Raw genomic sequence first — 14,683 nt, forward strand, 5'->3', positions numbered from 1 at the left:
GAAAGGGCTTGCTTTTCATTAGCCTGTAAAGTCTTCAAGGTGCGGACTTTTTAGGTTGAGTAAAGAATGGTATGGAGAACAATACAGGAAATATTTTATACCGGTGATGAAGGGGCAACTTTTTACTTTAGTGAGAATCAGAGTCCCAGGATGGCTGAGGCCGACAGGGCCCTCTGGAGCCCACCTGGTCCAACCCCTGCTGAAGCAGGGACACCCATAGCAGGCTGCCCAGGAGCATGTCCAGGTGGCTTTTGAAGATCTCCAAGGAGGAAGACTTCACAGTCTTGCTGGGTCACCTATTCCATTGTTCAGTCATGATGAATATCATGATGAATATTGCATGTGGTACTATAGTACTGCCATTTCCAAAAGGAGACTGCCATTATGGAGATGTGACAGAAGGGCTGGAGCATGGGAGAACCAAAGTGGGGCTGGAACTGATCCACTCAGAAAACAAGCGAGAGACATTATCATAACATACAGTCTTAGATTTGACTGGGAGTCCTCTTTTACAAAGGGCATTTCTGGTCAAAGGTGGCAAGCTCAAAGCCAGTCCAAGAAAATATTTTCTCATGTAAGGAGGTATTGACTGTGACACTGGAGGCTTCACCAACACCTGGTGGTGAGGAATATAGAAAAAATATTCAAAGTGAGGTAAGTACAATAACAAGATCATCCCCTTTTATAGTTAATGCTTTAAAAGAGTAGTAGTTTGGGTAGAGAATAAAACCTGGTGTTTTATAGTTCATTATGTCTCATAGTTTAAGACTATGTTTTCAGTGTTAGGATACCATTTAATGTGTACAGACAATCCTACAGCTACCTGCAAAGCTAGCTCTGAGGTATCTGATTCCACCAGCTGACACAACTTCCTGGGCTTAAGAAGGTCTCAGATATGGCTCTGTATTGTTGCATATGTACAAGAGAGAGAGATTTGCCTTTGTATTTTGTGGTGATCCAAGTCCTTCTTTGGAACCACTGGGTGCTTTCAGATTATAAATAACCATAAGTTGGATCACAATAAATATAGCCAGAATTCAACACTGAGACATACTGAAATGACAGTTGAAAAACAGAAAAGACAGTCTCGGATCTGAGCTGGTTATCTTCAAAACATGTGGGAGAGTTGGGTTTCTGAACTGTCTGATGGCCAGTAACCTTTGAATTTTAGCTGCCATTCAGCAATTTCTTACCTTCCTTCCAAAAACGTCGTACTTTGTACCCACATCTTCCACTTCTTTGATGACAAGTTTCCAAAAGTATTTTGGGTTTGTCTAAATTTGACAATTTTAGCATAAAGCTTTATTACATGCTATTGTCCAAACCAATTAGAACTAGAGCTGAATTAACAAACCCAGGTTCAAACTGGTTTCCAAAAAATTACTAGATATTCCTGAGCTGCTTCATCTGTAGCCAGTAAGTCTCTCTCTTTCTAGTTGTCTTGCTATGTGTATCTTCCACCTGTATTTTGAACACTAAGTACTAAATCTGTGGCTCCAGTACATATAACGTTTGTGGTTTTTTTTTTTTTTTTTTTTTCTTTTCTTTTTTTAACTCCCTAGGGTATCAAAGAGTCATACAGCTTTCTGTCATGGAAAGCTTCCTCAAAGAGCCGAGGAGACAGGTTAGTGAAATTTCCCTCTGTGTTTTCCCAGAACTATTTCTTTTGGAGAGGGGGGTTTATAAATGGAAGTGTGAATTTTTAATTCCTCCTTTTTTTTTTTTTTTTTTTTTCCTCATCCTGTCTACCAGTTATGAAGATTTACAGGGTAAGAAACTCCTCTTGGATGTAAGAACTATGCTGTTTGCAGGAATGTAGGACTTGATATGCTGCCTTTCCATGCATTACTGCCATAGTTAAACAGTCCTAGGTTCAGATAGAACAACAGGACACGTGAAGGAACATCTGTGCAGTGAAACTGCCGTGGCACATGACAGGCATCTTCTTTTGAGCAAGGAGAGGAATATTTGTCTGCTGAAGGGATCCTCCCTTGTACTTCCTCACTCAGAACAAATGACTCAATCAGATGAGAAATATATATATATATATATATATTTTTTTTTTTTTTTTCCCTGTCAAATGCAAGAGATCATGTTTCTTGAGTTTCTTGAGCTTTCAGTACTTTTGTGCATGGCAGAATCCAGAATCTTAAAAGTGTGCTATTGTTATCAGACATCAGGCATCTTATGAAGAAGTAAGAAGCCGATCACATCCTTAGGACAAATTTTATGTGGTTTCAGTCTCCAGGAGAGGTCTTGTGACCTGAGGCTATCGTGTACTGTATTTTGCTCCACAAAATGTCAGATTTGGGAAACTGGGAAAATAGCTTCTTGTGTGGTGGATGGTTTGTCTAGCTGCTAAACTACAGGCAGCACCAGACAGCTCATGTGCAGACTTCTTGCAGGTCAGTCAGTGTTCAGTTTTAATTCAATTCAGTGAGATTTTATTGGCCTGACAAAGTACCCTAGCACATGAACATGCTGAAAGTTTAGCAAAATCACACCTACTAAAATTGCCCTCTTTTATAGGGCAATTTGTGAAGCACTGGTAGCACTCAGGTGGCATGTTACAGTGTCAACAGAGGCTTTCTGAACTTACTGCTTCCACTGACCAATAAAAGCACTAACAAAGACTTGTAGAACTTCTATTTTTCACAAACGGCTTAAATAACTGTGCAATGGCACTTTCAAGTATTGAAGTCATTCTGCTGTGCTTTAGGGAGATGTTAAGAAAGTTAATTCTATGTTATCTGTGCCGAGCTATCTGGGTACAGCATGTCAAATCAGCAGTAAGACTTTATGTTTTCCTGCCCAAACCCAAGGAAATCAGAGCCCCCTACAGACTATTTAGTCTTATAATATATCTGACAAATAGATACAATTCTAATTTTATAGGAGCAGAAACTGAGTTTATAAGATTTGTGTAAAGTCTCAAGGGCTGTCTGTAGCAGGACCTAGAAAGAACCAAGATCTATTTTAACTACAGGTTCAGAAACATGGCGTAAAATGACGTCTAACTGAATTTGGCATTTTTTTACTTGAGAAAGACTGATTTAGATGGAAACTTCTCAAGGGATCTGAACTAGAATTCACCAATGTTAAGTTGATAGTGTACCTGCTTGAGCTGGGTGCCTCTTTGGATGTGCATATGTGGATATGTAGAGATCAAGGACTCTAGGGAAAAGCAGAACCCACAACCCAGACACTGCCAAGGTTGATTGCACGTCTCAGAAGGAAATGGAATAGTGTTGAACAGTGCTAAATAGTGTTGAATAAATAGTGATTAAATTATCAATTCAAATCCAAAAGCCAGAATAAAATATTTTACATTTTCAAATGGAAATACATCATGTAGACTGGAGAACAAAAAAATCATTCAGCAGGAAATGCAAATAATTTGATGTTTTCAGCCAGAACAGAGATGTTAAAACCTTTACTAAACAGCATTTTTCCTGACAACTCTTATTTACAGTATCAGAATACCTCACTGCAACATTTTCAGTCACCTCCAAACACAATTATATGATTTATAAGTGCAACAAAAATGAGACACAGCTAGGTTTTCAGTCAATATAGACCCCAGCATTTGCAGGTTGCTGGATCTGTTTTTCAAGGTCAGTTCAGAATGCTGGTGTCTGCATCACTTCAGATTAACTGGAGATCCTGCATCTGGGACCAGTTCTTTCATCTGAGAACCATTTATTTACATGCGAGCATTACGTAATTTTGTCTGTGAGGTATGTGAAATAGACTATAGGTCTCATTAACTGATGGGCCAAGTTCTCTTTATGATGTCTGAGGAGCCCAAAAGAGGCCATGAGGCTGGCTGCAAAGGCAGCTTCCCATGCCAGAGAAATGCTTGGGTGGCCGTCAGTGACTGCACCAGCTTGTGTCAGGGGGCAGAACACTACAAGCCAAGTGTGTGAGGATCCGAGCCCAAAAAAACACACCTGGCTGCTGGAAAACTCAAATCTTTGCAGCATTGTAGCACGATCTGTGATTCCAGTGCAGAAGAATATCTGATATGGTCTACATGAGTGCATCCAAGAAAGATAATGGAAAGTACTAGGAAGGACAGGACACGTGGTAATGGTTAACTGTAACTGCTACTTTTGCCTTCTTAAGTATCAGTATTAATTGCACTCAAATTTGTTCTGAGTACCAGTGATTGTTCTCCCACTGGTGTCTTCTTCATTGTGATGAGGGCTTAGCCGCCCCGACAGATGAGTAGGTGTTCAGCACAGCTGACAGACCGAAACAGCTGCGGAAAGGCACGGTACGCAAAGACCTCGCAGATTGATAGTAAAAATGAACTAAGTTGACATTACTTAGCTCTAAGTAACCGTGCTTTCCACAGCTCTAATGCTTGACGTTTTTGGATGGTGTCTGAGTGGAAGGAAAGCTTTATTCTTCTGAAGGAAGAAATCTGAAGGAATAACTTTATTCTTCTGTGCCTGTGAGCAGCCTGACTGGACTGATCGATGGCAGTGGGCATACTCGGTGTCAGGATCAGAACCAGAACCAGAACCACGCAGAGGTGTCACCATTTGCAAGGACTTTGCCAAAGCCTCACACTGAAGCGGTGCAGATAATAACTTGGATGTACTGATACCCATATGTGAAAGTTTAAATAGTATTTGCCTGCAGTTATTCCTGTCTCAGGCCACTGCAGTTTGCCCTTTGCTTTTATATGCACCCACAACATTTTTTCTATGAAAGTAATATATGTGTTTAGTAGCTAATTTGCAAATATTAAACTTACCAATCTTTATTACAAAAATGGTTTTAGAAGAGGCTAATCATCATTATGGACTGGTTTTATAAAGCATAAAACAGCTAGTTTTCATCTACGTAACAGCTCCCATACCAGTACTGGCTTCCAACCTTTACAATGACCAAACCAATATTCTTGAAAAAGTACTGGGATTAATTTATATTTATTTGGAAGTCTGATATAGAATTATATGCAGTGTGACAGAAGCATACTACGCTGCTGCTCTATTGACTTTTAATACATCTTTGCATTGCTTCCTCCTTTGTCAATCTTCTGAGCCCTGGTGCAGAGACTACTTCTAAACGTTTATGCTCACACCTTCTTGGTCTCAAGTGAAATTACCATTGTGATTGCTCCACATATCTGTTGTGTTTTATTCTGATCTTTCTAATCCTGCACTCACTTTGTCTCCCTTACACAGATCCTGTCCCATGCTCCATCCTCAGCAAATCAGTCCCCCATTTTCTCCATGCAATTTCAAGCTTGATACCCTTTGCTACCCTGTGGTTCCCATCATTCCTCCCATAGTGATGTTGTTTGAGATACATACGCAGTTTGTTCCCTTCCCCATTCAGATTCTGTCCCCTAATCTTTGCTTATCTAATGCAAATCCTTTGGGCAAAGTCTGAAATGAAGGTAAGAATTTTATGAATGGAAAAGTGCCAGCGTGGCTTCAATGCTATCATCATTTATTAGAGATTTTAGAAAGAAATTTTCCAGCATATCATTATAGAGGGGGAGAGCGTCCATGTATTAAAAGTCCCTATTAATCCCTTATTCTGGTCTATCGGTTACAGGTGTTGCTGGGGAAAGCAGCTATAACGTGCACCTGTTATTCCCATTTTTCATGCTATGCCTTTTCACCAGTAATTCTAGTCCCCTTCTCAGGCCCTTGTGAAATCATACTCAAATGAAAGCCACAGATGGTGCAATTTAACATTGCTCCACAGCCTTTGTGCAGCTGAATGTTCACATTGGTTTACTTTTTTTTTTTTTTTTTCCTGCTGTAAGCAAGAGTCAGCATACACAGGTGGCTTCCAGTTGCTCTGAAGGTTTTGAGATGATGGCCATGAGAAGCTGGAAGGGCAGAACTGGAAGAAAAATAAAGGGTGAAGAAGGAATGGTATTGGGAAAAGCTGTTGGTTATAGACTGTTCCCTGAATACACCTGTAGATACTCAAAAGAATGCCATTCCTGCCAGTACTTTACGGTGGTTGTTTTCCTGAAACTTCACAAGTTGAACATTATTTTTTCGTGTAGTACATTACTAAAAGAGCTATGGTTGAGCATAGAATAACATGGGATCTCAGAAACTGTTTTCACTTAGTGGGACTGTCATCCTGCCTTTTGCTTCAGAAACACAAAAAGAGGGATATGGTCTTTGACTAGCTGGATTTAGTAACTCAGGTGTTATTGATCAAATGGAACAATTTATTTAATTTTTTTTCCTGGGTTTTAGAGAGTAGTTAGATCTCTCCATTAGAACAGTTTTTGAAAGCAGAGTCTTGCAGAAATACAGATGGTAGTTGGCAGCCACTAGCCTAATGATAGAGTGTATTTGTAATGCTAATAACTCATTATCCATGGAAATATAGCAATTTTTAAGTAAACATAAAGAAAGCTGAAAAGCGAAGGCTAATGTAATGCATTCTTTAAGAAGAAAGAACTAGACAATGTAACTTTTTTTCTTTCTAATCCTTGGCTACTAGCTGCAGGCTGTTACTGAACATACCACTGTGCCCCAGCACATCTGTACATATTTAGACACTTTGGTATAATCCATGAGAAAAATCTTGCAAACATGCTTGTTGTTTGAGGTTCTGCCCTACCACTAGGATATGTTAACTAGTTAAAGTGAAGCCACTAATTTAGATTGTTTATAAAGAAGTTTATTGTTGGTGGCTTTTGTGGAACACATTAAGTGCCTAGATTTCAGAGCAACAAAACTCATTACTCCCTTATTTATTTATTTAATTGTAGGAAGGTCTCAGGTGGAAGAGAGCTTCTTAAATGAATATGGTCTGTTTTTAGTGTCTCCAAGAAGTTTGTCTGTCTGGTGTAACCAGTCTTCTTGGCACTGTGGCAAAGTGGGATACATTCCAGTTTTGTCAATTATTAGAGTATGAAGAAGAATACAAAAAGAGATTAACATTCAATAAATCTACAACGTAAGTAAAATAGTAAAATAATATATAAATAAAATCATAAAAATCAATAAATCTACACCATATAGAAATATGTTGCCATCTGGTTGCTGTCATTTTTACAACCAGGTAAAAACTGGAAAGATTATAGGGCTATAATTTTTAGGAAATCCACTACATTTAGAAGTGTGCAAGTTGAGGCATCCACTTGAGACAACTAAAACCTTAGCGGAGCAAAGAATCAGCAAAATTAACAAATACTGTAAATGTGACCTGGTGGCTCTTTCACTGTGACAAGAAGCATTTACAGTGTCCCTGTAAACCTTCCCAAGTGCTTCACATTTTGCCAAATATTTATTAGAGTTTCATGGGTCTTTGTGCAAGCTTTTGAAGACTTGCTTCGGACAAATTTTTGTCTTAAGTACCTGGCCTTTGTGGTGCTTATTCTCCTCAAATCCTGTTAAGACCAGGGACCGATTGCCCTTAGATTCTTGCAAGGTTGGGCCCTTTGTGGGAATGTATTTGATTAGTTAAACTGGACCGTTATTAGCTGCTGACTTGCCTCCCTTTCTGCTTTCTGTTGATGGCCAGTTGCTCTGTGTTGCCACTGTCTATAGATTGGTAGAAACACATTCAGAGTCTTGATAGAAACTGTTCAGTTGCCATGTATATTTAGTTCTTGATATTTTTTTCCCAAGTGAAAAGGAATCAGGGTTGGCCTTATTTTATTTTATTTTATTTTATTTTATTTTATTTTATTTTATTTTATTTTATTTTATTTTATTTTATTATTTTATTTTATTTTATTATTTTATTTTATTTTATTTTATTTTATTTTATTTTATTTTATTTTATTTTATTTTATTTTATTTTATTTTATTTATTTTATTTTATTTTATTTTATTTTATGTGGTTTTGCTTGGATTGTGGGAGAGAGATAGTTCTTTACTTAGATAAATAAAGCAGATAGCTGCTACATGGTAGTTCAGAACATTAGAAAAGCCCAAGCCATATCCAGGTTTTCTGGTATAAAATTTTGTGTTTTTATCTTTAGCTACTTTCCATTCCAAGTGGTCTTTAAGACAGACTTTTCTAGTGCATATTATAATGCAAATCATGAGTTTGGTAACTTAATGCAGAGAAAATGAAAAAGGAATGAAATCTTTGAAAATTGGTTGTTTTTGTTCTTTTGTGTATTGTTAGTACCATCTGTCTGGCTTTGTTGAACTGTATTAAATAACATTTTTGAGCTTTGGATAAATGGCCGTTCCCCAGTATTTGAAACCCTTACCACTCCAGGAAAAAAGAGAGATCTGTAAGGGAATTTCTGGAGCTGTTGATAGTTTAAATTTATTTTCCTTGACAGAAGGAGACTTATGAAAGGTACAACACTAACAAATAAATGAAACTAATCTGTTTGTCCTCAGAACACGCACAACATAGACAGCAGCTATGGACATTATTTCACCACTAAGCTGCCAATATGTTCCCACCTTGCTCTGCAGGGAACATGATTGTTCACTCTCTGCTGTGCCTGTGTCTTTGGCCTTGCTTACAGAGACACCAGTGGTGATCTGAATGAGCTTGTCCATCAGAAGGAGATAGAAATTTACCCATTTATCCTGAGCTTTTAAACAGCCCATATAAAAATAAGAATAAAACCATCCCTTTTGAATATGTAGCAATAGTAGAGAAAATAACAGTAAATTTCATTCAGAGATGTAAATCTTTGAATTACTGTGTATTCCAATCAATTACCATATACAACAATACTTCTAATTAACTAAACAAAAATGCCTGCATCCACTAATAAAGCCTTTTAATATCTTCAGACATGTGCTGTCAAAAAAGAAGACAAAATACAATTTCTGCTTTTAAAAAATGTCACAAATCACGCTTATTCTAATGGAGTGGGTGCTATAAAAACACCTTGATAAATCACAGGAATTCCAGGTCAGGCTGAAGGTCCATCTGGCTTGGTATCCTGCCCCCAAGAGCAGCCAAATAAGATGCAAAGAGAAGGATGTAAGGGGGAAGACATGTCTCCTGGCCTCCAATAACTTGCAGTTCATGGATTTCCTGTGTCAGGGGTTATGTCTTTGTGTTTAGAAGCCCTCAGGGGATTCCTTTCCCTATTAATTTGTCTAATAAACTTTCACCATCTACAATATCCTAGGGCGTGTAATTCCCCAGTGTGACTGCATGCTGATGTAGAGAACTACTGCCCTTTGTTTTCAATCTGTACACAAATGGACTGTTCTTATTTTCCCTCTTTCCCACTTTTTGCTTCTTCTGATCATTTCTCAGTCTGTGTTGTACATAGGGCAGAAGTCAATCATGCCAACACCTTCCCAGGCCAGTTTCCTACAAACCTCGTGAGTTGTTGCCTTGCAAAGGCAACTTCTCCTTATGTTATGCTCTCATGTTGCTCTCATGTTATGAAAGTTCTTGGTTGGCTTCTCTTTGTCCTGAGCTGGGTTTGCCAGAACCTGGTTTGTTTAGGGAGGCTTTACTCTTGCCCCCTTTTTGAGAGTGCTAGAAGATTGCCCCCGTTGATAGAAAGTTGTGCTCTCTCCAAGAGCTCAACACAGTTTATTCTTTGTTTTGTTACCCTGGTGCAGGCACTGCCCTGAAAACTGTTGAACTTCCATGAGACAGACTTGTTCTTGCCTGTCTCTCACCCACATTAGAGTATGTTTAGTACCTGCTAGCAAGGGTTTGAAGTTGGGGTCTGATGCTGGTGCTTTAAAAGTCCATATCAGAGTGAAAAATGGTACTTAACTCAATTTTAGTACTTGTATCGAAACCACAATCTTACAAGGGTGTTATTTCAACAGGAAAAGTCATTAGCAGCCTTATCTGTTGCTCTCTGTTTACTGTATCACCACTTCGCACTTGTATTAAGCCCAGGGTTGGGATTCATCTCACATATTTTGTTAGGCCTGTAGTAGGGCCCTCTACAACTGAGAGTCATCCCAGGCTCCTTTTTAGGAGAGAAAGATACAGCACAATTCCTCAATGTTACTTGTGCTGCTTCCTTTAGAACAGGGTGATAAATACCTTCTTTCTCTCCACTGACCAGTAAAGTGTTCCCAACTATTACATCAGTTATGCTTCCACACTGTAGGTATGTACCTTTGGTTAGGTGAGTTCTGGCTTAGCGTGGCAGGTAGCTGAGTGCCACAAAGCTGCGTTCCCTCCAGCCCAGTGTGATGTTTGAGAGAAAAAAAAAAAAAAAGTGAGAGTTGTGGGTTGAGATATATGCAGTTTAATAAGAAAGAAAGAAAGAAAAAGAAAAAAAGATTAATAATAATGAAAACAAGTGATACACAGTGCAATTGTTCACTGCCAGCTGACCGATGCCCAGCCAGTCCCCAAGCAACAGCAGCCCCCTGGCCAACGCCCCCAGCTTTTATTGCTGAGCATGTCATCATACGGTATGGGACATCCCTTTGGCCAGTTTGGGCCAGCTGTCCTGGCTGTGTCCCCTCCCAGCTTTTGCTGCACCCCCAGCCCCCTCGCTGGCAGGGCAGCATGAGAACCATAATAGCCCTCAGCTTAGTGCAAGCACTGCTCTGCAACAACTAAAATATCAGTGTGTTATCAACATTATTCTCATCCTAAATCCAAAACACAGCACTGTACCAGCTACTATAAAGAAAAATAACTCTATCAGAACCAAAACCAGGACTATATACACCCCTTATTCCAAACCATCTACTTCATGCTCAAGTCCCATACTTTCCAACAACTCCTCATTAATCAGCACTACTCTTTGCTTTCTTTGCTATATACACATGGTTATCATTCCCTTAGTTTATGTGCTAACCCTTTAAAATGTCTACTGAGTTCATTTAGTCCATGACTTTGGTCTTCATCTGTCATAACGGTCCTTCAGGACAGGAGAGACGGTGTGTGGTGTTGGATTGCTGCGTGATGAAGCCTGCTCTGGTCACATCACCGTTGCACTTCCCTGATTCCATCACTGCTGCACTTGTCCGGTTCCTTACAAGATTCACTCTTCATTAGTATGGGTAATTCTTACTGTAATACCATGGACATGACATGTAGCAGCTGTAACAGTGGTGACATACAACATCGTGTAACAAGTAGCATCACACAATTCAAATCACAGGCTGTTTTCACCCAAGATCAAATCCTCTTAAGGTACACATCAGAGTTCCCCATCCTCCCACATTACCCACCAAGCACACCCATGTCTTTGAGCAAAAGCCATCTCACAGATGGGTTTGCCTTTGCCTGAGGCAGGAATTACCCAGGCTGTCTTCCCCAGCATATTTTTTTACACACTACAGGAACTTTGTCCCTTTCTATAGGATGCAAGAGTTTTGACTGGGCAGGGCCAGATCTATTGGCAGGTAGATCCTGTAGTGATAACTAACAGAGTAGCTTTTGCTAAATGTGTATCCCAAAGCTTGAATGTCCCAGCACCTATTGTTCTCAGTGTGTTCTTTGTATCATTCAATCTTCCTGGAGACCAGTAGATGTTAGGGGATATGTTAAACCCAGTTAATGCCATACCCTTTGGCCCAGCTGTCTGTGAGTTTTTTTCAGAAATAAGTCCTGATGTCTGATTCAATTCTTTCTAGGATGCCATGTCACCAGAAGACTTGCTTTTCAAGGCCAAGGATAGTGTTCCAGCTCGTGGCATGGGACATAGGGTATATTTGCTTCTGCTCAAGAGAGAGGATATCGTGGGTACACATCACGTGCCACCCTGTGCCTTTATCTGCATGACCGCAGGGAAGATAGGAGGAATTGGGATCGTAAATCTACCTTGAACCTAGAAGCCTGGGTACATGATTTGCAAGAAAAAACAATAGACCAAAGGAATTCTTCTAGGAAAATTATGGCTCTATTTCTATTGGGAAGTTCCCCAGACAGAGTAGAAAGTCTGATCTTACTTCTGATCCTAATGACAGGTCTTCTGGTTTGCATTTACAAAAACTAGTAACTCATACTCTGACCAGAAAAGGAAAAAGAGAGATTTTCTTGGTATTGCTGGAGTTTCCAGACCAAGGTGTCCACCACTGGTGCCTCTCTGCTTTTCCAGTTCATGAGTGCCAGCGCTTTGGCATGAAACGGTGGTGCGCTCCGTACAAAGTTCAACCACATGGCCCGCGTGCACTGGACCTTATCTGGATCTACAGGTAGCTGCCCATTGTCCAGGTCACTATAGACCACCTCCAGCACAGCTAATTCCCTCAGGTACTGGATTCCCCTCTCCATGGTGGTCCACTTGCCTAGCTGACATACAAGGTCTTCCTTGAAGGGATACCTTTCCTTCACAGCTGACAGGAGTCGCCTCCAGAGGGTGGAGGCCTGTTCCCCTTTTCTAATCATCCTGTCAATGCCCCAGTGCCTAGTGAGGAATCCCAGCTGCTGGGCTTCCTTGCCTGTCAGTCTGTATCTACCAGCCCCAGAGTCCCAGCATCGGAGCAGCCAGGTGACAATGTGCTCGCCTGGAAAATGCCTGAAGTCTTCTCGGATATATTGTAGATCACGCAGGGATAGGTATTGGGTATTTTCTGACTCACTTACTTCTGTCTCATCCCCCTTCTGTTCTTCCCATTGCTCTGCTTTAGAGCAGCTTTTCTCTTCTGATCCTTTCTCCTGTTCTTGTTTAGGAGAAGCTGCTTCGTTCCTTACTAACTGAGCTGACTCCTCCTGCTGTTGTTTCTCCCTGACTCTGGGGATAAGTGATACCACAGAGATCTGTCTCTCTGCTTTAGCCACAGCGTTTGCTGCAGGAGCTGGATTAGCTGCAGAAGCTCCAGGAGCTGGATTAGCTGCAGCACCTGCCATAGGGGCTGGATTAGCTGCAGCACCTGCCATAGGGGCTGAATTAGCTGCAGCACCTGCCATAGGGGCTGGATTAGCTGCAGCAGCTCCAGGAGCTGGATTAGCTGCAGCACCTGCCATAGGGGCTGGATTAGCTGCAGCACCTGCCATAGGGGCTGGATTAGCTGCAGCACCTGCCATAGGGGCTGGATTAGCCACAGTGCTTGTTGTGGGAGTGTCTGTCGTTTTGTTGTCAGATCCAGAGACAACCTCTTCCCTTGGAGGGTACTGAATAGCAGTTAATGCACCTCGGTAGGCATAGGCCAGGCCCCAGCACGTGGCTGCGATTTGTGTCTGTCTGGAAAAGCCAGGGCAACAACACCCCTTTTTCAAGCATTCTGCCAGTTTTTTAGGGTTTTGCAGTTGTTCAGGGGTGAATTTCCAAAGCACTGGAGGTGCCAACTGCTCTAGAAACCTGCCCATATCCTCCCACTCTCCCTGCCACTCATAACTATCCTGTGTCGGGGCAGACCTGTGGGTTGTATTCTGAAATAGTTGTTCATCATTATCAAAGAACAGAAACACATCGAGACATAGCAATAGGAACATGCTGGTTGCCCAACACCCAAGAGCTATTGTAACTGGATTGAAGGAGGAAGGGAAGGTGCTACTCCTTGTCTCCTCCAGAGGTTGGGTCTCGGGGGAGAAGAGGTGAAGAGTATAATCAATAGCTTCCAAGAGATAGTTCCTGAAGTACAAGGGTGACAGCCATGTGGAGTGCAGATACCAGATTAGGCTTAAATCTAGTGCTCCTATCATATCATAAGCAAGTGTTACACAGTACAGCAAAGAGACAAAATAAAAAGCAATGCTTAACCTGCCCTCAAAGGTGATAAACAGCAAATCGGGGAGCACATACAGCAACAGAGGCATAGCATAAAACAACTCTGCAAACAAATTCATCAGCATTGTGACCAGCAACTCTTAAACTAATATAATAATTACAACAAATGATAAATCAATCTGTTCCCTCTAACACACTCCAGTCAGATCTGTCGTTATCTCAACCGTTGGAGCCCCACGTTGCTCGCCAAAAGGACTGCTGTGGTTCAGCCCGGCAGGCAGCTCAGCACCGATCGCTCACTCCCCTGCGGTGGGATGGGGGAGAGAACCAAAAAAGGTACAAGAGTAAGAACTTGTTGGGTAAGAGAAAGGCAGTTTAATAAGAAAGAAAGAAAACAAATAAAATAATTAAAAAAAAAAAAAAAAAGTGATGTAGAATACAATTGCTCACCTCCAGCCAACTGATGCCCAGCCAGTCCCCAAGCAACAGCAGCCCCCCCAGACAACTCACCAGTTTTATTGTTCAGCATGGACTGCACAACACCATATCGTGTGGGACATCCCTTGGTCAGCCTGGGTCCTGTTCTGGCTGTGTCCCCTTCTAGCTCCCTGTGCACCCCCAGCCTCCTCTCTAGCAGGGCAGCACGAGAAACTGAAAAGTCCTTGGCTCTGTGCAAGCTCTGCAAGAACTTAAACAACAGTGCGTTATCAGCACTACTCTCATCCTGAATCCAAAACACAGCACCATACCAGCTACTAGGAAGAAAATTAACTCCATCCCAGCCAAAGCCAGGACAGTGAGTTGTGATTTTTTGCAAGAATCCATGGGCTAATGAAAAGTAACTGTTCTGATGGGCTTCTTCCTTTTTTTTTTTTAAAGCCAGTGGAGCTCTAATCCCATAGTATGTTTGTGGAGAGACTTCACAGAGAGTGTTTTTGACTGCCACCACACTTCACTTTCTTCTGTCATGGAGATTTTATTTTCTTTTATAAAAGGTTCCCAGCAATTTGACATCCATGGAATTCCAATCCCACTTTCAAAGGAGATGCCAAAGAATTGTGTCTTCATCTTTTTTAATTCCTTTTCTTGTTTTTCTCTTTCATCTATAATTGTTATTTC

At 41.0% G+C, this 14,683-nt stretch overlaps 1 protein-coding gene across 4 annotated transcripts; it reads right to left on the minus strand.

The window, feature by feature from the left end:
- Positions 1–10,170: 10,170 nt before the first annotated feature.
- Positions 10,171–14,272, minus strand: LOC119715579 (uncharacterized). Of its 4 annotated transcripts, none has more exons than XM_072034540.1 (4): positions 14,075–14,271; positions 12,915–13,868; positions 12,798–12,854; positions 10,171–12,737 (listed from the first exon to the last, which is right to left on the minus strand). In XM_072034540.1, exons 2-4 carry the CDS (start codon positions 13,687–13,689, stop codon positions 11,887–11,889), a joined length of 1,683 nt encoding a protein of 560 aa, XP_071890641.1. In that variant the 5' UTR covers positions 13,690–13,868; positions 14,075–14,271; the 3' UTR covers positions 10,171–11,886. The 4 variants fall into 4 exon arrangements, with proteins under 4 accessions (XP_071890641.1, XP_071890638.1, XP_071890634.1 ...); XM_072034537.1 differs by having other exon boundaries at positions 12,885–13,868; XM_072034533.1 differs by having other exon boundaries at positions 10,171–12,854; positions 14,075–14,272.
- Positions 14,273–14,683: the final 411 nt, after the last annotated feature.

The sequence above is a fragment of the Anas platyrhynchos genome, chromosome 1 (genome assembly GCF_047663525.1).
Source record: "Anas platyrhynchos isolate ZD024472 breed Pekin duck chromosome 1, IASCAAS_PekinDuck_T2T, whole genome shotgun sequence".
NCBI lineage: Eukaryota > Metazoa > Chordata > Aves > Anseriformes > Anatidae > Anas > Anas platyrhynchos.